Below are 20,896 nucleotides of genomic sequence, written 5' to 3' on the forward strand. Positions count from 1 at the left end.
TGGAGGCATTATAGAGTACACTTGACAGTTTAGATCGACCTAAGCTAATCACATTCAAATTTGTGCTATCAACTCTTGAAAAATAAAAAGGAAACATATAAATTTAAATTAAACAGCCCAAATCACATTATTGTACTCTATTTTGATAAGTTGACTTAGCACAATTGTGCATTTTTTTTGCTATTGTTATTGCCAAATTACTGGATTCCACCAATTTTTAAGTTGTTCAATTATAATCTGTATATATTAATCCCTCGATAATGTGGGTTAATTGTAATCATATCAAACAAATTATTGGTTTCCCTATGAAGAAAATTCATATATCTGATGTTATATTCTATTAAGGAGTTATCATAACTAATCTTAACTTGTTTAATTTCTGATTTCTCATTTGTAAATTTTTTTTTTGTCAAGGTCCTACATGCATTATTGATGGCACAATATCTACTATCTAAGATCAATCCAACTAGAAATTATTTGATTTCCCATTTTGTTCGGACTGAAATTTTTAAAAAAAATTAAAACATTTTTTTGTAATTATATTTTTTAAATCATGTTTAATTTCATATATGTCAAATCATTATAGTAGTATATTTTTCTACGAAAACTCCAGAACACAACAATTTATATGTGACCTAATTCGACTAAACATAAAAAAGAAAAAAAAAAACATTGGATGGAAGATCAATTGAAAATTTTGTTTAAAATAACCAAATATTAGATGTGATATATATGAAATAAAACTGTAATCAAAATAAGGGAAAAAATAATACAAATAGTTTGAAGGTCAGTGTGTACATATGTGTGTGTGTGTGTATATATATTTTAAAGCGTGCGTACAATTCGTGTTCCCGCGTGATGCTGTCCAGATTGAAGCCTAAGCTTGGCGACCAAGCACAAGTAGAGCGTGGTGAGCAAGCAGAGACTCACTCTCCTACGACACCTTCTCCAACTACTATGTCGAATCCACCATTCACAACTAAACACGTAACTAAATCGGCAGCACCTTCTGTGACGCCGCATCCTTCTTTCCACCTGTACTGCTTGCCGAGGAAGGATCATCGTACACCGTATATTTTGCTTCATGCTGTGGTATACATTATAGTAATTCGTGTGAACACAACACTCGAAAACTGTCTTGTTTTATCGTAGGACTCACCTCAGACCGCAGTCGGCTTCGAACATCCCAACCTCCTCCTTTCCTATAAAATAGTACGAAACCAACGTCCATAACTCGTATGTTTCACAATTTCTGCTTCGGGTTCCGGGCTCGAACCTCACTCACTGAGTTCCCCAACAACTCAGTTTGAGTTGCTGAGTTCCGAACCTTCAGCAGATTCCAAAAATGCAGACATTCTCGGAGATGCAATCTACGGCAACGAGCCTTTTCTCGGCCTACGCATCTTTGGCCGGGACCATTATGCTCTTTCGGTCACTGGTCAATGACATTATTCCACCTTCCCTCCGATCCTATATCCAATCATTTTTAGCTTACCTTTTCAACTTTCCGTCGACTCAAATCACCATCATCATAGACGAGCAAAACGGCATGACTCGGAACCAGGTTTATGACTCGGCCGAGATATATCTCAGCACCAAAATCTCCCCAACCACGGAGCGATTCAAAGTCAACAAGTCCCCTAAGCAGAGGACCATCAATGTCACCATCGAGAAGGACCAACAGATCACGGACACATTTGGTCAAATCCAATTGCAGTGGCGGTTCGTGCTGGTTGAACCTCGAAATGACCATGGTTACTCCCCGGAAAAACGGTTCTTCGAGCTCAGTTTCAACAAAAAACACAAGGATGCTGTTATGAAAGATTATTTGCCTTTCATACTGGAGAAGGCGCGGGAGATTAGGGACAACGATCGGGTGGTGAAGCTGTATACTAGAGATTGTCCATATAATGACGATGATTATAATTCTTATAACGGTGGTGGCGGAGCTGGGATCTGGGGAGCGATTAATTTGGATCATCCAGCGACGTTTGACAAGCTGGCCATGGAACCGGAGATGAAGAGGGCTGTGATTGAGGATTTGGATAGGTTCGTGAGGAGGAGGGATTATTATAGGAAGGTCGGGAAGGCATGGAAAAGAGGATATTTGTTGTACGGACCGCCCGGGACGGGAAAGTCTAGTTTGATAGCGGCCATGGCTAATTACTTGAAGTTTGATATCTATGATCTGGAGCTTACGAGTTTGTATTCAAACTCTGAACTGAGGAGGATCTTGATTTCCACCTCCAACAGGTCCATCATTGTTATTGAGGATATCGATTGTAGCGTGGAGATGCATGATCGCCAGCAGGAGCAGAATGTTGGCCATGAACCATCAACTAAGGTCAGTCCATCTTCCAAACTCATACGACGATAATCAATTAAGATAATTTTGAAGGTGGTTTATTAATCTAATCTATTTTTTTTTTTCGTTTCAGTTGACGCTGTCGGGACTGTTAAATTTCATTGATGGGCTGTGGTCGAGCTGTGGAGACGAGAGAATTATTGTTTTCACTACCAATTATAAAGAGAAGCTCGACCCTGCTCTGTTGCGCCCGGGTAGGATGGACATGCATATTCATATGTCCTATTGTACACCTCAAGGATTTAGGATATTGGCCTCTAATTACCACGGCATTAATGGTTACCATCGGCTTTTTGGTGAGATTGATAGGTTAATCGAGAATTCTCAAGTTACCCCAGCTGAACTTGCAGAAGAACTCATGAGAAGTGAGGACGCTGATCTTGCAGTTGAGGGAGTTATTAACTTGCTCAAGAGAAAGGAAATGGATCAAAGTGTTGAGGTGAACGGTAGTTCGCGTCCAACAACTCCTGAAGAGAATAACGAAATCATGGAAGAATCGAGTCCTCTTCTAGAAGAATTTCAGGAGCCAAAAAGGAAAATGAGACCCGAGTTCGTTATGAGGAGAGGCCTAAGAACTACTTGCAGGAGAAGAGTGAACAGAGGAGGGAATAGCAGATTTATGGTGGGTGGATTTAGAGGAAAATGGTCATAGGCCAAAAAAGAGGTATCTAGCGCCTTCCTGTGCATTAATTAATACTCTTGCGAGACCCAAGAAATTGATGTATCCAGAAATCCGAGATGCTCTATGGCAGTTTTTTTTTTTTTTTTTTGTCAAAAGAGATGCTCTATGGCAGTTTGATCGAGCTTTTGTGCAAATTTCCATGGGAATAGAGTGTCTGTCGTCTTATGAGCTATAATTAATCAGATCGATCTGATCTCACTTGCCATAAAGAACAAAAAGTAAAAGAAAAAAGGAGAGCCGGTGGTTATTTGCTGAGAAAGGCATATAACTTTGTTGAATTCTCAGTCCACCCACCACTTTTTGCTTAGCATGAGATTTTTGTATCGTAAATTTGAAAGAGAAAAGAAACAAAAAAGGTTTACTTTGATTTTTTTTCCGCGAGCTAAAGTAATCAGATAGATAGTCGGCCTTTGTAATTTTTGTAGGAAATCATTGGATCAAAAACCTCACCCCTCAGAAAAGAGCACCGTATTAGTAGTACGATAGGTACCTCGTCAAATTTCCAAGCCCATTCATCGTTACCTTACCTTGGCATTGTAGTGACATTTTATACTTTTCGGAAAAGAAAAGGATAGAGCTTATCAATGAGTGAGTGATCATGGAAGCAGCCAATTGGCATCCTAAAAAATGACGGCACCAGACTCTGCGTGTGCAGCGACGGAGCCGGGGATTTTTTTTTTGGGGTCAAAATTTTTTCCTAATAAAATTATCTTAATATATTACGTTTAGAATAATTTTCTTCTATTTAAATATATAATATCTAAAAATATTAAATATTAAATTTAATTATAAATGTATGTCTATTCATAAATATACGGTATAGTTATAACAAAAATTAACAAAAAAGATAACATTTGATTAAATATCTTATAACATCACGAACCATCCAATTTGCACATTATGAGAAGATGCTCTCCAATATGTCACCTATGCAATATATATATATATAACCATGTAATATAAATGTAACTATTTTCAATTGAAAAAAGATAAAAGTTATGTTAACATAATTTGAAATTTCAACATCTTTTCTTAGAAGTAAATTGAGCTCTACGCTCTTTCATAGAACTAAATTCATCTACGATTGAATCACTGCTAAATTTTTCAGCAACTTCCTTTTCTATATACACAGTTAGACAATCATTCAAGAAATTATCTTCCATATTGTTTCGGAGCTTTGTCTTGATTATTTTCATAATTGAAAATGCCTACTCTGTAGTTGCAGTTGATATAGGAAGAGTAAGAACAAGTCTAATCAATCTGTCAATAAGTGGATATATCACTGATTTTCTTGTCTTCACCAAGTCTTGACATAACTCATGAATACCAGATAATTCTTGCAATTCAGGATGATTTGGATTTGGAATGTCGAGCTCAAAATGTTGAAGTTCTATTCTTAGACGTATTAGTTCTTGCTTTTAACAATTATGAATTGGGTCTTTTTATTCTAATGCATCACATTGGGTCAATTTACTATGGAACATCAAATTATATGTTTAATTTTTGAAAGTTAAATAATCAGTATAATAAAAAATAAATAACTTTTTTTGAAGAAAAAAAATTAATTCAAAGATGACTAATTCATATATATATATATATATATATCAACTCTTATAATATAAACTAAAATTGTAAAAATTTAGGGGGGGCCAATTTTATTTTACACACATATTTACATATTATGAATTAAAATTTTTAAAACTCATGGCCCCCCTCTGCCCCCCTTGGCTCCATCATTGTGTGTGTGACACTGTTTCACTCTTTTTTGCCTGCTTTCTCTCCTTTGCAACCGTGCTTACTCCCTCACCCCACAAATAATGCAAATTTACCCCTTTTTTACATTCTTTGTCCAAAGCACGTGTAGAAAGTTATTCGGTGCATATTTGTATTCATTGTTTTTTTGGTGTAACCCACTGATATTTCAGTCTGTTTTACAATTTGTGACTAATTATGTTCGAATCAGATCAGATCCCTTGTAGGAAAACTTTCCCAACACTGTTCTTTCCATTTTCATGGATTTCGAACGTGAAACCTTATGATTAAGAGATCCAAGTCCCTTTCACTTGCATCAATATGCGTTGATGTATTTGTATTCATTGTTGTATAGCAGTAATGGTCCCTTGAAAGGCTGGAAAATTATGCATTGTAGTCTGCCGTAGTCAATACATAATAGCAAAACCGTGTTTTCGGCCTTTTAATTTGCTTCAAAACATCATGCACACATCACATTTGTAATAAAATGTGCTTTTAACAAAGGGAAATTTGCCAAATTAGTCCCTAACATTTACCAAAAACACTTTTTTAGTCCTTTACATATAAAATCAGCCAAAATGGTCCTTCACATTTAAATTGTGAGCCAATGTGGTCCTATTGCTCGTTTTTGCTCATTTCTCCGGCTAAAAATAGCACGCCTCTCTCACGTGGTCATATTTTTAGGGGCAAAACCGGAAACACATTTCATTACCTGTTAAAAGTAAAAGGTGTGGACAACCACCAAAATACACATTTCACCTTTGGCCCTCAAAGTTTCAAGAAACCCTAAATTGCATCCCACCGCCACGCCCTCAACTGACTCAGCCGCCTTCTCCCTCGCTATCCCTTCTCCTCTCTCCACTGTCCGTCCTCCCCCTCCCCCTCCTCATCGCCAGCATTTCTCCAACCTCCGGCAAGCTCTCTCCTTCGACGATGATATTGATGCGAGGGACTCGCAAGACGAGGGAGAGGATGAGGAAGAGCACCAGGAGGACGAGGAGGAGCTTCTCGAGCTGGAGCCCCGAATCGGATCTTGCCGGGTCCGGGAAGCTGCTGATGAGTTGTCTGTGGGAGGTGTTGAGGAGGCTCCCGCCTCCAACACTGTTGTCGGCGGCCAGGGTTTGCAAAGGATGGAGGGACACGAGTAAGCGGCTTTGGCGGGCGGCGGAGGAGCTGAGGCTTAGGGTTCCAGCTAAGGCCCAAATTGGATTCGTGGGATCGATGTTGCACAAATGTCCTGGACTTGTTAGACTCTCACTTAGAATGGAAAGGTTAGGACTTTCGGATATAAGTAAACAAGAACCAGATCTATGGATTCATCAAGCACATCACTTATACAGGAGAATTACAAAATAATTTTCGCCACCATTCGGGGATGCAATTCAGGTTTCTTGAAACTTTGAGCGCCAAAGGTGAAATGTGTATTTTGGTGGTTGTCCACACCTTTTACTTTTAACAGGTAATGAAATGTGTTTCCGGTTTTGCCCCTAAAAATATGACCACGTGAGAGAGGCGTGCTATTTTTAGCCGGAGAAATGAGCAAAAACGAGCAATAGGACCACATTGGCTCACAATTTAAATGTGAATGACCATTTTGGCTGATTTTATATGTAAAGGACTAAAAAAGTGTTTTTGGTAATTGTTAGGGACCAATTTGGCAAATTTCCCTTTAACAAAAGTAGAGGTGTACAACTTTTCGTAGTAGGAAAAAACAGCAATGAAAGAAATAAAGGCAAGTTGACAGCTTACAACATGGTTTATCAATTCCGTCTGGTAAAGAGCATGTCCATATGTGGATTTTCTAATTTGGTACTTTGTTCTTCAATGTACGAGTACATGGCTCTCTCTCTCTCTCTCTCCCTCGCTCTCTCTCTCTCTCATTATTATTTTTTTTGAAAGGAATACATGGCTTAAATTTGATGTATTTTTTTAAAAAAAGTTGATAGTTTTCTAATAGAATAGTGGACTGAACGATTACGTTTGACAACTTTGTCTATCTCTCATTCATTCTTTGAGAATTAGAAAGATTCTTTATATGATAGATTAAATATTAAAAAAATTGTTATTGACACTCTCTTAAATATTTTCTTGATCATTTAAAAAGACATGGATACACCTTCTTATAATTGCAATTACAATTACCATATTTTTTTTCTTGTACAATAATTCAACTATTCAAATGAAACACATAGGCGTGGTTGTCTTTTCTTTCAACAAAGAGATAAAAAAAAAAAGGGTGTGGTTGTTCTTTCATATGTTGCAATTTGCCAAAAAATAAAGGAGTGTGGATGACAAATTTGGAAGTGATATATCAGCTCGACAGTTCCCAATAGGAAATTACAATTTTGCAATCGTGCCATTGTGGTATGTGCTATTTCCGGAAATACCCGTATTGTTTTTGCCACTTACTTATTAGTTCGAGTAAAGCCAACCGGTCCGAGTTTTTAATTCTCAACCGCCACCAATCGTCGTGTTTTCTGATCCACCCGCCCTAACCTTGCAACCAGTCGATTGAAGGACGCTGGCCGGTTTACCTTAACGAGTCTGCAAACGCATTTACACGGGGACTCACTGAGTTAGGGTTATCGAGAAGTTTCTTACCTAGATCTTTACTTTCAGGTAAGGAGGACCTCGCAATTCTTTTAAATTTTGTGCTGAATTGGTTAATTGTTTGAAGAATATCCCGTGGTTTTATTTCTTTTGGCTCTGATTTTAGAATCTGCTAGATTCCAAGGGAAAAGAGATGGATCCTAACGCAGTCAAATCAACTTTATCTAATTTGGCATTTGGAAATGTAATGGCAGCAGCAGCTCGTGATTATCACAAGGTTATCTAATATTCCTTCCCCGTTTATTTCCTTCTTAAAAATTCTGTCTTTTGCTTGTTTATCACTGTAGAGTTTCAAATTTTGGTAGTCCTGCAAAATGAGGAAGTGTGCAATATTGCATATTTGGAGTAGCTTTAGACCAATTGCTACCATGCTGGGTGAGAAACGCGTTTATGAAAGCTTTAGTCCATGCAAAACTTTTGGTACGAGCAATTTACACCATGCAAAACTTCTTTTGCCCTCCTTAGATCTCTGAATGTTGTGGTTTTTGGCAATGTGTTTACCCGTTTTATTGCCAAAATATGATAATTCTGTCCTCTTTTGAGGCCATCTTTGGCTGCCACTTGTAGTAGATGTTGGATTGGGAGCTGTGTTTAGAGCAATCACCGTGCTTTTGGTGAGACTTCTGTACATTCAGCACTGCATAGATGTCAGCTGAATGATCTTAGACACCACATGAATTTGAAGCATACTGCATTCAGACAAAGCTTAAGCTTTCCTTATTTTTTGCTGACATCAAACGTTATTCCAAAGACAAAAAGACTACATTACATGCATGTATGTGGTCGGGTGCTTTTATATTGAAGATACTGGTATCTGGTTAGTTACCATGGTGCCATTCCAAGAATTTAGCACGTCGAACTTTAAGGTTATCAGGCTACATGATGAAACAATTTTCATAGCATATTGCTGAGTACCTTCCTGCGTAACTTTCGTAAGGTCAAGTTAAATAAAGCATCATCACCTTGTGGTTAGTGCACTTTTTCAGGCATAATTGTTCTCTCTGGTATATGTCTAAACTACTTCATTCAACAATGCTATTGAAAGTAGCAGTTGTGGCTGTTTGTGTTTATGAAGATATGAATTTGAATTGTTTGAGTTGTCTTTTATGTATTATACAGGAATTGATGGCTCAAGAGAAAGCCCAGGCCTCGGCTACTGCTAATGAGGAGGTTGATCTAGATGAATTGATGGATGTAAGTAGAATATGCATCTTCCATTTTTCTTCCTGTACTAATGTGTTTTGATCTGCCAGTATTTGACATTTTTCCTATAATAGGATCCCGAGCTGGAAAGGTTGCATGCTGATCGGATAGCTGCTCTCAAGGTCTGATATTTGGTGTGACTAAATGCATAGTGAGGTTCTGCTTGTATTGCAGTTTGTTATAGCTAAAATATTTCAAATTCCTTGTTTTGGCTTCTGAAGAAAGAAGCTGAGAAACGACAAGAATTGAAGCGACAAGGGCATGGAGAGTATAGGGAGATAACTGAAGGGGATTTTCTGGCTGAAGTTACTGGCACCGAAAAAGTTATTTGTCATTTTTACCACCGGGAGTTCTACCGTTGCAAGTAAGAATGATTTCTTCGGAGAGTCACTAACAAACACTCTGTATAGTAAAGAGATAGATAACTAATACATGAGCTTCAATACCATCTTACCATAGTTTTTTTTTTTTTTTTTTTCTTAAAACCAAAGTTGACATCCAGAAGACTACTGTGGTTTAAGCAATCATGTGGTGGAAGACATGTCGCATTGGTTGTTTTTGTATACATGCTCTGGCTCAAACGCCCTTGCATGCGCTCAAGACAAGATCAGACGGGTTCTTATTAATTTTTTTTTAATACTTTTAGGATCATGGATAAGCATTTGAAGTCTCTTGCGCCAAGGCATTTGGAAACAAAGTTCGTCAAATTAGATGCAGAGGTAAGTTTTTTCATCTAGTCTTTAAGTGCTTATGCATTTGGTGCGGTATTTGACGTGACTGACCATGGGTCATGACGGACTTTTGCAGAATGCACCTTTCTTTGTTGCTAAATTAGCTATCAAAACTCTGCCTTGTGTAATATTCTTCAGGTTTGTTCCACATTGCTTTTTCTATTTTGATTTCATTTATGTGGTCCTTTTCTCCTTTTGTTTAAAGTTTTTTTGTAGGTAGTGATCCTCCATTTGGTTTCTTGGAAATTGGTTCCAGAAGTATGTAGTAGCATCCTTAATTTAGGATAACTCATATTACCATATGAAAATATATGGGTCTCTAAGAAAGCAATGTATCAAACAATCCAAGGACCTCTTATGGTTCGGATGTTTATTTTAAGGGTCTAGCTCATTGAAGTTTCTGCTGCGTGTAATGGTTTCAACATATTTTTAGGGAACTTCCTGACACTGTTTGTTTTTCTGAGACAGTAATGATTTGTCCAACCCAACAAATTTGGTAATTCTTAAGTTTGGGAGTCAAAGTAGAGCCTTCTATTCTTTTGATTATTTCTGGGTTACCGACTTTTGCTCTGCTAAATCAAGGTTCTGGATGTTGACTTGGATTTCATGTTCCACCCTATTTTAGGTCCCCTGTTAAGCTTGTGCTCTTGAAAATCACATTCAATACATCCCTGAATATCAACTCTTCTTAACTATCTTCGAGAGTCTCATTTCATCATTTTTTATTAGCAAACCAAGAACCAAGGAAAATGTTCATGTTTTTCTTTGAATTAATCTTTTTTTCAGGAATGGAATTGCAATAGACAGGTTGGTAGGGTTTCAAGACTTGGGAGGAAAAGATGATTTTACTACAAAGGCACTTGAAATTCTTCTTTTAAGGAAAGGTAATACTTTTACTCATTGTTGGCTGCACTTAGTGATATGGTAGTTTCTAATCCACTTTTTGCAGAAATGATCAAGGAGAACAAATTAGAAGAAGAAGAGGATGATGATTATCACGAAAATAGACAGAGGACAGTGAGATCATCTGTGAACGCTGATTCAGATTCAGACTGAATGAATTGTGATTGCTTGATTTCAATGTAATGCATATACTTTCGGATGCTTGATTTCTTCAAATTGTTGCTATTTATTCATTCCATTATCAATTACTTCATCTGAGATTAACTTCTTCCCATGGGATTGCAATAATGATGCTGCATTTTTCAGATTACTTCTGGCTGAATCAGGAAGGTAGCCAAGATAGCTACAAGAGTACTCAAGTCAGTTGATCTGAATTGGTGTTATACATAAGAGCTGTGTGATGCAATGAAGCCACTTCTTTAGCTGACTGAGGCAATGGAGTTTGTTCTTGATTTGTGCTAGGCTTTCATAGTGGTCGTCTTCTAGTCCGTTGGAGTCGTGTAGTAGAGAATATGTATTTCTTCAAATAGGTTATCCTATCTGCAACGAGCAGCACCAATCTGATTCCCACTTCTAGAAAAATGTTTTTGTTACCTGAGGTTGCTACAAATTTGCTGCCTGCAGGACTGAAACTTGCCTCTTTTCTAGATTGCAGGAATTACCAACTTTGTCATAAGTGGGTGCTTTTGTTATCATATTGATTTCTATCTTTAAGTCTTGTTATTTTTAAACTTCGCAGGGGTCAATTTTCACTAGAAATGGGCATTTTACGGGATTGGCTTTGTAGTTTAGCAGCAAGGTGCCATATCAGTGAATGAAAATCAAAATTAAAGTTGCAAGCAGAGGAAAGGACTATGGTTATTGATGATGCTTTTAGCCTCTGCTGTCTTTCACAGCTTCTCTTTCTTCATTGGTAAAAATTTGTCTAACAAGCAAATGTAAGTGAAGAACATGTACTTGGCCTCTCGCTATATCAGGGAAACAATTTAAGGCTGGAAGGAGGAGGAATTTGCAGAACGATGATAGCAGAATTCTAATATATCAAGCTTATTGGTTTTCATGCTTTTCCAACTGAAAGAAATTGCCCTTTTATTTTTTTAGGGTGAAAAATCTGCCCATCCTTCACTTTTCACATTTCATCCCCAAGCGGAAAAGGTTACAAGAGGCCTGAAAGAGAAGAATACAGCAGAATTGATCGATTTCAGCAGATACCTTTGGTCCTTTGGGAACCATGATTGTCTAATTAGCTCCATCTCCAGTAGGATAGGAGGCACAATGACATTACTTGATGCGGGTTTAAGCAATTTCTTGGAGGTGATATATTATTGTAAAAGAAAGGATATCTGCTTCTTCGAAGAAATGAGATGATTATAAAAAAAGAAGCCACCGGGTTGACTTGGATGACACCTCGGTCTTTTGATTTTCGGTAATTCTTGGAAGCCGTGTTCCTGTTGGTCCTACCTTCCGTGTGTGAACTACCATACTCGAAACGAAACAATCGTTGCATTTCTTCCGAGTCTTCCTTTGCTCGTCCACTCCGCTTTCTTGCTATATTTTCTCCACTATACTGACTATATCTTTTCTGGCAATAATCACGATCAAAGTGCAGGATTCTCAAAGATTGAAATATATATATATATATATTTATTGAAGCCGTCTAGGGGAGGATTTGACCTGAAGAAGGCAAAATTTTTCTTGTATTTTGAAGAAATATCTTTTACTGCTCAACGGTAAGCGCATTTTCCATTACGTTCACGTTCTTCCTGCATTATATTCGTCAAATGAAGTTTTATGTAATTTGATCATTCTTTTGTTTTCTGTTTCTCATTTCTGTCCCGTATTTACCTATATCCTTTCCGGTAATACTAATTGTTTCTAAAATCAGATGCAAAAATTTTGGCCGCAAACAGCAAAATCTTGGTAGTTTACTTATCCTTATGATATTGTCAGTACATAAATTTGGGGGAAAAAAGGTGTGAAGCTGATACTTCTGATGTCAAAGTTTAAAGATTCTTCAGTTCATTCTAGCTTAATCTGCTTAAAATCAGATTATCGTTTAAGCTTTATAGGCGAGGGCTACGTTAGGTGCTCCAGATATGTTTCGTACCGGTCGAGATAAACTAACAAACAACTGAGGAACTTGTACTTTCTTCACACCCTAATTACACGACGAGATGTACTTTTCAAGTGATAAGCTATCTTTTAAAATTGACTTAAAAAACGATTGAAGAATCTTTCTTGGTCTTGGAGGTTATTTTGACAGGATAAGAAATCAAAGATAGCATCGCATGCTAACTTGTGACTAGTTTGACTTCTCCGAATTTTGGAAATTAGGATCAAAATTTCCTTTTTTTGACCATGAGCGATTGATGTAAAGTAGATATTCTTGTGCAGAAGCACAATAAAAGATGGTGGATGCTGTGGTTTCAGTGTTCTTGGAGAAGCTTCTTAATGCTTTCCAGGAGGAGAGCCAATATCTGAGCAAGTTTAGAGAGCAATTTGGAAGATTGAAGAATGAGCTGCTACTCATGGAAAGCTTCCTAAAAGATGCGGATAGGCTCAAGAGGAAAAACCAGATTCTTCGAAGGATAATGATGTGTTTACGTGATCTTATATATGAAGCTGAAGATATACTGATAGATTGCCAGGCTATACCAGTTCGCGCAAATGGGGCTTCAAAGTTCGCTAGTCGTTTCTGTCCCTCAAAACTTCCACTTCAATACCGAACGGGGAAGCGTCTATGTGAGATTAATGAGAAAATCAGAGACATAAAACAAAATATTTCATCCTATCTGGGGGTGCCGCTTTTGAGTGAAACCCGTAGCATGGAGACTCATGACCATCTCATGTCCAGATGGAGCTCACCAGTGTATGATCACTCCCAGGTTGTTGGTTTAAAGGATGATACTGAGAAGATGAAGAATTGGATATTGCAGTCAAATGATGGCATCGTTTCCATTGGAATTGTTGGAATGGGAGGAGTGGGGAAGACTACCATTGCTCAAGAAGTCTTCAATGACAGAGAGATAGAGGACAGGTTTGAAAGAAGAATCTGGGTCTCTGTTTCTCAAACTTTTACTGAGGAGCAGATCATGAGAAGCATATTGAGGAGCTTAGGGGATGCATGTGTGGGCGACAATGAAAGTGAATTATTGACGAAGATAAAGCAGTATCTCTCAGGAAAGAGATATTTGATTGTGATGGATGACGTCTGGAGTTTGGATAATACTTGGTGGCTTAGAATATATGGCGGGTTGCCTCAAGGAAATGGAAACTGTGTAATTATTACTACAAGAATTGAGATAGTTGCTCGGAAGATGGGAGTGAGGGAATCAAGGACTCATTGGCCCAAATGCCTCAATGAGGACTATAGTTGGTTACTGTTTCGTAAGATAGCATTTGCCGCAACTGGGGGTGAGTGTCGTCACTCTGAGTTAGAGGATGTTGGGAAGGAGATTGTTGAGAAGTGCAAAGGGCTTCCATTAGCTATTAAAGCAGTGGGAGGAGTGATGCTGTGCAAACCACCTCATTATCATGAATGGAGACGAATCTCAGATCATTTTCGTGAAGAATTAGCTGAAAATGATAACTCTGTGATGGCATCACTGCAATTGAGCTATGATGAACTCCCACCCTACTTGAAGTCATGTTTCCTCTGCTTCTCAATCTTTCCAGAGGATTGTGTCATCGATAAAGATCAATTGGTTCATTGGTGGATTGGTGAGAGTTTCATGCCTGTGAGAAACCATAGATTATCAACTGAAGTTGGAGAAGACTGTTTCTCGGAGTTGACAAATCGATGTTTGATAGAGGTGGTTGACAAGGCTTATAATGGTCGGATCCAGACTTGCAAAATACATGACATGGTTCGTGACTTGGTGATTAGAATTGCTGAAGATGATGCATTTTCCATTCCATCTGATGCTAACTGCCGCCATCTTGGTATTAGCAGTGACATGAGTGCACGTAACCTGGCAGCTGATCAAAGGTTGCGAGCACTGCTCACTACAACCAAGATTGGTGAGGTAAACAAGATTGGTTCAAAATTGGCAAAGAGTTTCTGCAGATGTTGCCATCTGCAGATACTCGATCTTTCCAAATCGATTTTTGCAGCATCGCTTTCAAGTTTGTTGGATGAAGTAGGAACTCTCCAGCATTTGACCTGTCTGAGCCTAAGCAATACTCATCCTTTAACCCAACTCCCAATTTCACTATCGAAGCTCCAAAAGCTGAAGATTTTGGATGTCAGTTATTGCCAGAATTTGAACATGCTTCCAAGTTGTATAGTAGCATTTGAAAAGCTCGTGGTGTTGGATGTCAGCAATTGCGGTTCTCTTGAGTACCTGCCCAAAGGATTAGGGAGGCTTTCCAACCTTGAAGTGTTATTGGGCTTCAAGCCTGCTATGCCAGTCGAATGTGGAGGTTGTCGCATTGCTGAACTGAAAAGCCTGTCAAGACTGAGAAGAGTAGATTTAAGGCTTACTCATGGTGATGAGATTGGAAATGACGAGGTTGATGCATTAGTAAATCTCCAGGAACTGCAATTCTTAACACTGAACTTCTTTGATAGTCATGATGATGATCTTTTTTTGAAAATCAACAAACTTCTCCCTCCTCGACAACTGCATGAGCTGAGTTTTAAATTTTATCCTGGGAAAATAAGTCCAGAGTGGCTGAACCCCAGGTCGCTTCCTATGTTGAGGTACCTGTCCATTGTTTCTGGAAGCCTCGCAAAATTGAATGATAGCTTCTGGGGCCTTGGAAATATGGTATGGAGAATTGAGGGCTTAAAATTTGAAGCTTTATCAGACTTGAATGAGGAATGGTCAATGATGCATCAAGCCATGCCATCCCTGAAAATACTGAATGTGAGCTGGTGTCCTGAGCTAGAGTCTTTCCCAATTGAAGATGCTGGATTTAGAGGAGGGGTTTGGAAGAAGGAAGAGCAAAGGAGCTAGCAAGACTTAAAAGGTGCAATACAAGTAACAACAGTTCTTATACAGTCCCAGCACTGATTGAATAAGCTCTTGCATGTCATCATGGTCCTTGCCATTGAAGTGTTGCATTTCATCACTTTGCTTCGGGATTGGTTCATAACCCATTCCTCCAATGTTACAAAACTCCGTGCTTCTTGGAAGGGGTGGTCGAAATAAGCCGCGGCTGCGCCTTCCTTCGGTGGGAAATTCTTCTCTTTTTGAGTTGGGCTCCTAAAACCGGGCTTTAACAACTCTCGCCAGTTCCCTGAGGCCCTGATTTTGATTTAAGGGAGTTTCTTTATTTTTCGGCCTAGAGCTATTCAGCCTCGTTACCTTTTTTATCCGCAAACTATTATATATGGATTGGGGTGTTTCAGTCCCCCCATCTATGCCCCAATCTCCACCGTGAAAATGTCCAACTAATAGGAGATTATGTTTTGTTGTAGGCCCTTATTTTTTCACAAGATAGTCTGCTAATTGCTTGATATATTTAAATTCCTACCACATGATTTATCTAATACTTTCTAAAATAGGGTGGTCAACTTTCCTTGTAGTAATTTTTTTCCCTCCCTAGGCAACACTTATATATTACTTTAGTTGGAAAATTATGGTTGTACAAGGAATTAAATGGAAAGATCAATATAAAATCAATAGTACACATTAGATCTTTTAATTGCAATCTACAATCGGTGGTGATTAACAAGCGGGTAGTCAACTGAGGATTTTTTTTTTTTTTTTCCATTATGAATCTGCAGTCCGACTTTATGAACCTTACAGTTGGAGTCAATTTTCTTTTCATTAATCATCAATTGTTTAAAAAAAAAAAAAAAAGGGGTTCAAGTCTTTAAGAACCTATTCTTGAATCTTAAGCAATGTAATTCAAAGCTATCATAAAGCTTCAATTTATGCTTCGTTCGGTAATAGTAGTGTATCCGAGAAAAATCTGAATGATTAAAAGAAGAAATTGTTTGAACAGCGTAGTATCCAAAACATGATGCTGAGTTCACTGATTCAACTTCTTTGCCTCTTTTTTCTAACTTGTCTTCGGATATTGCTTGAAAGAGTTGTCGTGAATCATCCCAATAATCAACATCACTATGATGAGCAAAAGAGAAAACAGCAAATGGAAAAACTAAAGCGGCCAGGACGTCCCTTCCGCAGAAAATGATCATAATAGTTATCCGTAAAATACAACAAAACTTAAAAGACAAGGGAAGGTGCCTAAAAGAGAATACAACAAAACTGTACCTTGTTGTCTTATAACAAACAAATCACCCAGCAAAAAAACAGACGAGGGAAGGTGCCTTTCCATTTCAGGACGCGACATCAATCTATACCCGACCGACAAGAGCTTCATTCCTTTCAACCAAATAATGAGAAACGGATGCATGCCACCTTTCAGAAATCCCCATCCTTGTGAAAAAAGCATATGAGTTGCCCCCATGTTCTTGTAATTAAAATCACTTTTACAATCAGATATATATATATATATAATGAGGACTAATTTTCAGCAGTATATCAGCGGACAGCAGTGTTATTGTTGTTTATCTTTTTTGGCGGAGTTAAAACATGGTAGCAGCCCTTTGGGGATCAGATACTCCCATTGTAAGAGCAACATACGTATGACGTGAAAGCAAGGGGTACCAGACACAGCCCTCTACTTCTCAGATCATGCATTGCCCGCTCTTCTTCATCCTCGTCTTCTTTCATGCTCAAAACCTCCTGCTGTTCTCATCACCGGTAAACCAAGACAAAGTTAATTACAATCTCAAATCTCGTTTTTATGTTTCATGATTATTCTGTTCTGAAGCTGCAATAAAGATGATAAGCAGGAAAAGCATTTTTCAAAGCAAGTTTTAACCACTTTTCTCTTAGGTCGAATTACTGCGTAAATGGAAGCTCATTTTATTTGTTTATTTATTTATTTATTTATTTTTAGGTGTAGACAAAATTGCAACTCAAGTCAAAATCTTGATGATAATCGATACTGCAAGCCGAAGACTTACTCCACGAGTTGCTCGACAGGACTTGCTGCTGCGAGATGATTTCAAATACGCCATACTCAATGTCTGCAAAGAATCATCATATAAGTATTTAGTGGATGGACCAATTTCACGATCATGCCAACCAAGAATTTATGTCTCCATCAAGTCTGACAAAACATTTCCAAAAGAAAGTAGTAAACTTTTTCTTTTCCTTCTTAGGAAATCAAATTTTGGGATTTTTCTTTAATTTTATTTCCTGCGGATTATTAACAATAATATGTATTTCTCAGAAAACCAAAATTAACAAACTTTTTAAGGGTTGGTGGGTTAATTACCTGGATTTGGTCTCGGAGGAACTGAATGTACCCAATGGCTTCCGTCAAAACTGAGGCTGTATCCGTCTGCATGTTCCCCATTACCAGAAAGAATTTCATCAGGGCATGGACAAAAATTTAAAATAATACGCCATTCTCTTCTCTCTCTCTCAGTCTTTTTGCACGATAATGGATTCCGATGAATAAATGACCAGACCACATACTACCTTGCCGAAAGGCGAGACCAATCTGTGAAGAGCTGCAATTCTGTCTCCCAATTTTTCCTTTCGGACCTAGGTGCGTAAGTTGAACCACGATTACTTAATAATATTGAATCCTCCCACCACCCACCACCCAAAAAAAAAAAAAAGAAAAAGAAAAACCTTGTTCTGTTAAAGAGTGAGTACGAGGATAGAAACATTTTTTGTTTGGCACCTTAAGGGTTGCACATGAAGATTGCGGTGCCAGTACTCGAGGTTTCTTGGCCATTGCAAGGGATGGCGTTGGTTTTTGGGTTTTCGGTCTTGAAACTTCTTTCCTGAAGGTTGATGTCTTTGAAACCAAAGGGTAATTATTAAAGTTTAGCCTACTATTGCCAAAATTAAATTGATCAGGGAGCTGTGGAAAGTTAATAATAAGAAGCGTAAATTAGTAACTGAGACTAATATTTCAAGTATCAACTAGCTGCGCTTTGCACACATGTACTTATTATACTTGAATCAAAATGACTATGCACCGGAAATTGATAATTACAAAAGTTGACAAGGCATTTTCATTATTTTTCGTGAATTCTATGATGAATATGAGTCAATATTCCAGGTGAAGATATCTAAGCACTAAAACTCTCGAGGAGCATTTAACATACACATTCAACGTAAAGTGCATTTCTCTAGAAATCAATCAATCACTCACGTAATCACGTAAAGAAATGCGTATATACACTAAAACTCGACTAACCAAAATACTCCAATACAGAAAGTTGATGATGCATTGCACTGGTACTGAAAAAATTAATTCGTCTAAAACAGTAATTCGATCTAACCAATAATAATTAACACTAACGCATTAACACAACCTATTCTCATTCCAGTTGGTTAATTTTTAGTACAGAATTGCTTCTTGCGAATATTGAAAAATATACTAAATGGTCACCCACAGTAAATGATTGGTTTACTTCATCATCGATTTAAAAAAAAAAAAAGAAGAAGAATAAACAAGAAAATCACTGGTGGAAGAATATTAAACCGAAACCATATGCATTGATCCATGATGAAGATTGCACTAATTAGAGACGTCCGTGTATGGTGAATGAACAGTTGTAGACTTAGGAGCAGATGAGGAGGGATCTATTTGAAGACAATAAACTTCCGGAAAGGCTGTAAAATTGTATGTTTTGACAGAAGAAAGAGGAAAATACCCACTTTGTTGGAGCTGTTTGATGGACTATCACTTGATTGTCGGAGGTGACAATAATCCGAAGACATTCTTTCTTCGAAGGATTCATGAGTACGACGACCCTCATCAAAGTTTCTGCAATTCAGGATCTCCGTGGCCAAAGGCAAGCTTTGTGAAGTGGGAAGTAAAGAAGTAGAGGCATAAAGTTGATGCTGATCTGTGCTTTCTGAAGTACCGCTGGACATAAAATTTGGAGGAGATGGTGGTAGACCTACAAAACTAGCAAAATCATCCCCATTTGAGTAGGATTCATTAGTTGAAAGCTTCTGGTTGATGTGGCTGTGGGAGAAGGAACCAATCCAAAGATTCTCGTTTAGGTCTATTGACACATCTTGCTGCCCATTTTTTATGTAGCTGTTCTTTAATATGCTCCCATTCATGTCATCCGATTTGAGGAAAAGTCCTGGATTAATGCCACCCTTACTGGGCAATGGATGATGCAGATAGCTTCTAAAATCACGACAATTAGAATCTTCATGATCAACTTCGAGTAGCGATTTTTTGACAGAAGGGACTGAGTTGATACTCTTTGGCCAAAAGTAGTCCCTCGAATTTGGAAGGATTTCATTCATGTATCTGCTGAAGTCATCTCCTTCCCTACATCATCAAAACCAATAGTGGGTAAATCTTCCCGAATGAGTTTAAAATGTTAAAATTAAACTTCTTCTACGTATCTTCCATGCCCTTTCATCTGTTTAACCAAAATTTTAGCATGATGACCTAACTCGGAAGATGAATGTTTTTCTAGGTGATAAGTCAAATAAAGAATTTTTCTCTTTTTTTTTTTATTTTGACCCCTCTAAAAACGGCAAAAATGAAAAAAGAAGTGAATTATTTATCCGAATCACAGTTGAATCATAATCCTTCAGAAGTTTTCGCGAAATCAACCGAGCTACTTGAGAAAGTTCGTTATGTAGGACAAATATTCTTCTCCGCTGTAACAGTGAAGATAAAACAAAAGCAAGAATATTGCCCCCAGAAAGAAAGAAAAAAATATAGCAAGAATAATAGAAGTAGGGGAATCCTCTAAGCTTGTATACTTACAAGACCATGCTGGGGTTCCACTGACCATTCACGGTTGAGACTAGTGTAGCTGAGGAAGAGGTCGACGATGAAAAAGCAGGATAGATAAGCTGTTGCTGCTGCTGCTGATGCTCCTGTTGCTGTAACGGCTGATCATGATGCTGATTAAAATTCGCTGATTCCATGATGATTTTGTTCAAGAATTGAGAATCCCTAGAAGAATGATCTGGATACATATTTATGGTTCAAACGGCCCCCAAAAAAAAAAAAAAAAATTCACCTGAAAAGTTCAAGTCACGAATATTGATACAAAACCCTTTTACCCCTTAGCTTTATACTCCACTTGAAACCGGCATCAAGTAATTAATAAGAGCAGACAATTTATGATTTTACTAGTATATATACAATTCATTCATCTTCTCTAATTGAACTTTGCTTGACCTAGAAAGTGCATTTGTAGCCATGTCGTTTCCCTACTGCCCATTGTCACATAATTGATGAATTACCCACGAGGTGAAAATCATTACCAAAAAGCGGCAATTTTTCTGGCCACATGTCTATACTTTTCTATCATTGAGCATATTATTATAGGTTTCAGGTTTAAGATTGAGGAAAATGAGATAAACAAGAAAAAAAAAAGTTAGCTTATTAGTTAGTATTTCCATGGACTGCATCGATCATGTTAAGTGCTATTGCATGTGCTCTGTGTTTGTGTGCCACCCCATGTCTCTAATCCCTATCTTGTAATCAGGCCCATGTACGCTGTACTTCTAAGCAGGAATCATTGATGAACAGAGAAAATTGGGATTTACTGGACTTTGTATGGCTGAGATGGCAACCACCCACTCGTATCTCTTATGTTATGGTTGGTTGATGCAAATATGATGTCATCCTGCA

General features: G+C 37.9%; 4 protein-coding genes across 7 annotated transcripts; 3 read left to right on the plus strand and 1 right to left on the minus strand.

Annotated features, from left to right (window-relative positions):
- The first annotated feature begins 1,285 nt into the window (after positions 1 to 1,285).
- LOC113778330 (AAA-ATPase At2g18193-like) lies at positions 1,286 to 3,386 on the plus strand. The gene is made up of 2 exons (XM_027323700.1): positions 1,286 to 2,344; positions 2,439 to 3,386. The coding sequence occupies exons 1-2, from the start codon at positions 1,346 to 1,348 to the stop codon at positions 3,015 to 3,017; spliced, it is 1,578 nt and encodes a 525-aa protein (XP_027179501.1). The 5' UTR covers positions 1,286 to 1,345; the 3' UTR covers positions 3,018 to 3,386.
- A 3,836-nt stretch (positions 3,387 to 7,222) lies between these two features.
- LOC113777840 (thioredoxin domain-containing protein PLP3A-like) lies at positions 7,223 to 10,977 on the plus strand. 2 transcript variants are annotated; one of them, XM_027323056.1, is made up of 10 exons: positions 7,223 to 7,418; positions 7,526 to 7,626; positions 8,529 to 8,603; positions 8,687 to 8,734; positions 8,834 to 8,976; positions 9,259 to 9,331; positions 9,420 to 9,481; positions 10,130 to 10,227; positions 10,293 to 10,425; positions 10,553 to 10,977. In XM_027323056.1, exons 2-9 carry the CDS (start codon positions 7,543 to 7,545, stop codon positions 10,397 to 10,399), a joined length of 690 nt encoding a protein of 229 aa, XP_027178857.1. In that variant the 5' UTR covers positions 7,223 to 7,418; positions 7,526 to 7,542; the 3' UTR covers positions 10,400 to 10,425; positions 10,553 to 10,977. The 2 variants fall into 2 exon arrangements, with proteins under 2 accessions (XP_027178857.1, XP_027178856.1); XM_027323055.1 differs by having other exon boundaries at positions 7,224 to 7,418; positions 7,516 to 7,626.
- Positions 10,978 to 11,695: 718 nt separating this feature from the next.
- LOC113777451 (disease resistance RPP13-like protein 4) lies at positions 11,696 to 15,803 on the plus strand. 2 transcript variants are annotated; one of them, XM_027322539.1, is made up of 2 exons: positions 11,696 to 11,976; positions 12,627 to 15,803. In XM_027322539.1, the coding sequence occupies exon 2, from the start codon at positions 12,655 to 12,657 to the stop codon at positions 15,202 to 15,204; it is 2,550 nt and encodes an 849-aa protein (XP_027178340.1). In that variant the 5' UTR covers positions 11,696 to 11,976; positions 12,627 to 12,654; the 3' UTR covers positions 15,205 to 15,803. The 2 variants fall into 2 exon arrangements, with proteins under 2 accessions (XP_027178340.1, XP_027178339.1); XM_027322538.1 differs by having other exon boundaries at positions 12,641 to 15,803.
- Positions 15,804 to 16,387: 584 nt separating this feature from the next.
- LOC113778472 (transcription factor bHLH110-like) lies at positions 16,388 to 20,241 on the minus strand. Of its 2 annotated transcripts, XM_027323889.1 has the most exons (7): positions 20,021 to 20,241; positions 18,943 to 19,573; positions 17,957 to 18,073; positions 17,749 to 17,814; positions 17,543 to 17,608; positions 17,229 to 17,291; positions 16,388 to 16,947 (listed from the first exon to the last, which is right to left on the minus strand). In XM_027323889.1, exons 1-7 carry the CDS (start codon positions 20,233 to 20,235, stop codon positions 16,813 to 16,815), a joined length of 1,293 nt encoding a protein of 430 aa, XP_027179690.1. In that variant the 5' UTR covers positions 20,236 to 20,241; the 3' UTR covers positions 16,388 to 16,812. The 2 variants fall into 2 exon arrangements, with proteins under 2 accessions (XP_027179690.1, XP_027179691.1); XM_027323890.1 differs by lacking the exons at positions 17,749 to 17,814; positions 17,957 to 18,073.
- Between the last annotated feature and the right edge of the window lie 655 nt (positions 20,242 to 20,896).

The sequence above is a fragment of the Coffea eugenioides genome, chromosome 7 (genome assembly GCF_003713205.1).
Source record: "Coffea eugenioides isolate CCC68of chromosome 7, Ceug_1.0, whole genome shotgun sequence".
Taxonomy (NCBI): Eukaryota; Viridiplantae; Streptophyta; class Magnoliopsida; order Gentianales; family Rubiaceae; genus Coffea; species Coffea eugenioides.

What these genes read in the sequence shown, in the direction of transcription:
- LOC113778330 (XM_027323700.1), top strand. Translation starts at nt 1,346, where the DNA reads ATGCAGACATTCTCGGAGATGCAATCTACGGCAACGAGCCTTTTCTCG. An exon ending in GCCATGAACCATCAACTAAG is followed by an intron (nt 2,345 to 2,438) that starts GTCAGTCCATCT and finishes TTTTCGTTTCAG; the next exon opens with TTGACGCTGTCGGGACTGTT.
- LOC113777840 (XM_027323056.1), top strand. Translation starts at nt 7,543, where the DNA reads ATGGATCCTAACGCAGTCAAATCAACTTTATCTAATTTGGCATTTGGA. An exon ending in CAGCTCGTGATTATCACAAG is followed by an intron (nt 7,627 to 8,528) that starts GTTATCTAATAT and finishes TGTATTATACAG; the next exon opens with GAATTGATGGCTCAAGAGAA. An exon ending in CCTTGTGTAATATTCTTCAG is followed by an intron (nt 9,482 to 10,129) that starts GTTTGTTCCACA and finishes TCTTTTTTTCAG; the next exon opens with GAATGGAATTGCAATAGACA.
- LOC113777451 (XM_027322539.1), top strand. Translation starts at nt 12,655, where the DNA reads ATGGTGGATGCTGTGGTTTCAGTGTTCTTGGAGAAGCTTCTTAATGCT.
- LOC113778472 (XM_027323889.1), bottom strand. Translation starts at nt 20,235, where the DNA reads ATGTATCCAGATCATTCTTCTAGGGATTCTCAATTCTTGAACAAAATC. An exon ending in CTTCATGTGCAACCCTTAAG is followed by an intron (nt 17,815 to 17,956) that starts GTGCCAAACAAA and finishes TTACGCACCTAG; the next exon opens with GTCCGAAAGGAAAAATTGGG. An exon ending in CCTGTCGAGCAACTCGTGGA is followed by an intron (nt 16,948 to 17,228) that starts GTAAGTCTTCGG and finishes TGATGAGAACAG; the next exon opens with CAGGAGGTTTTGAGCATGAA.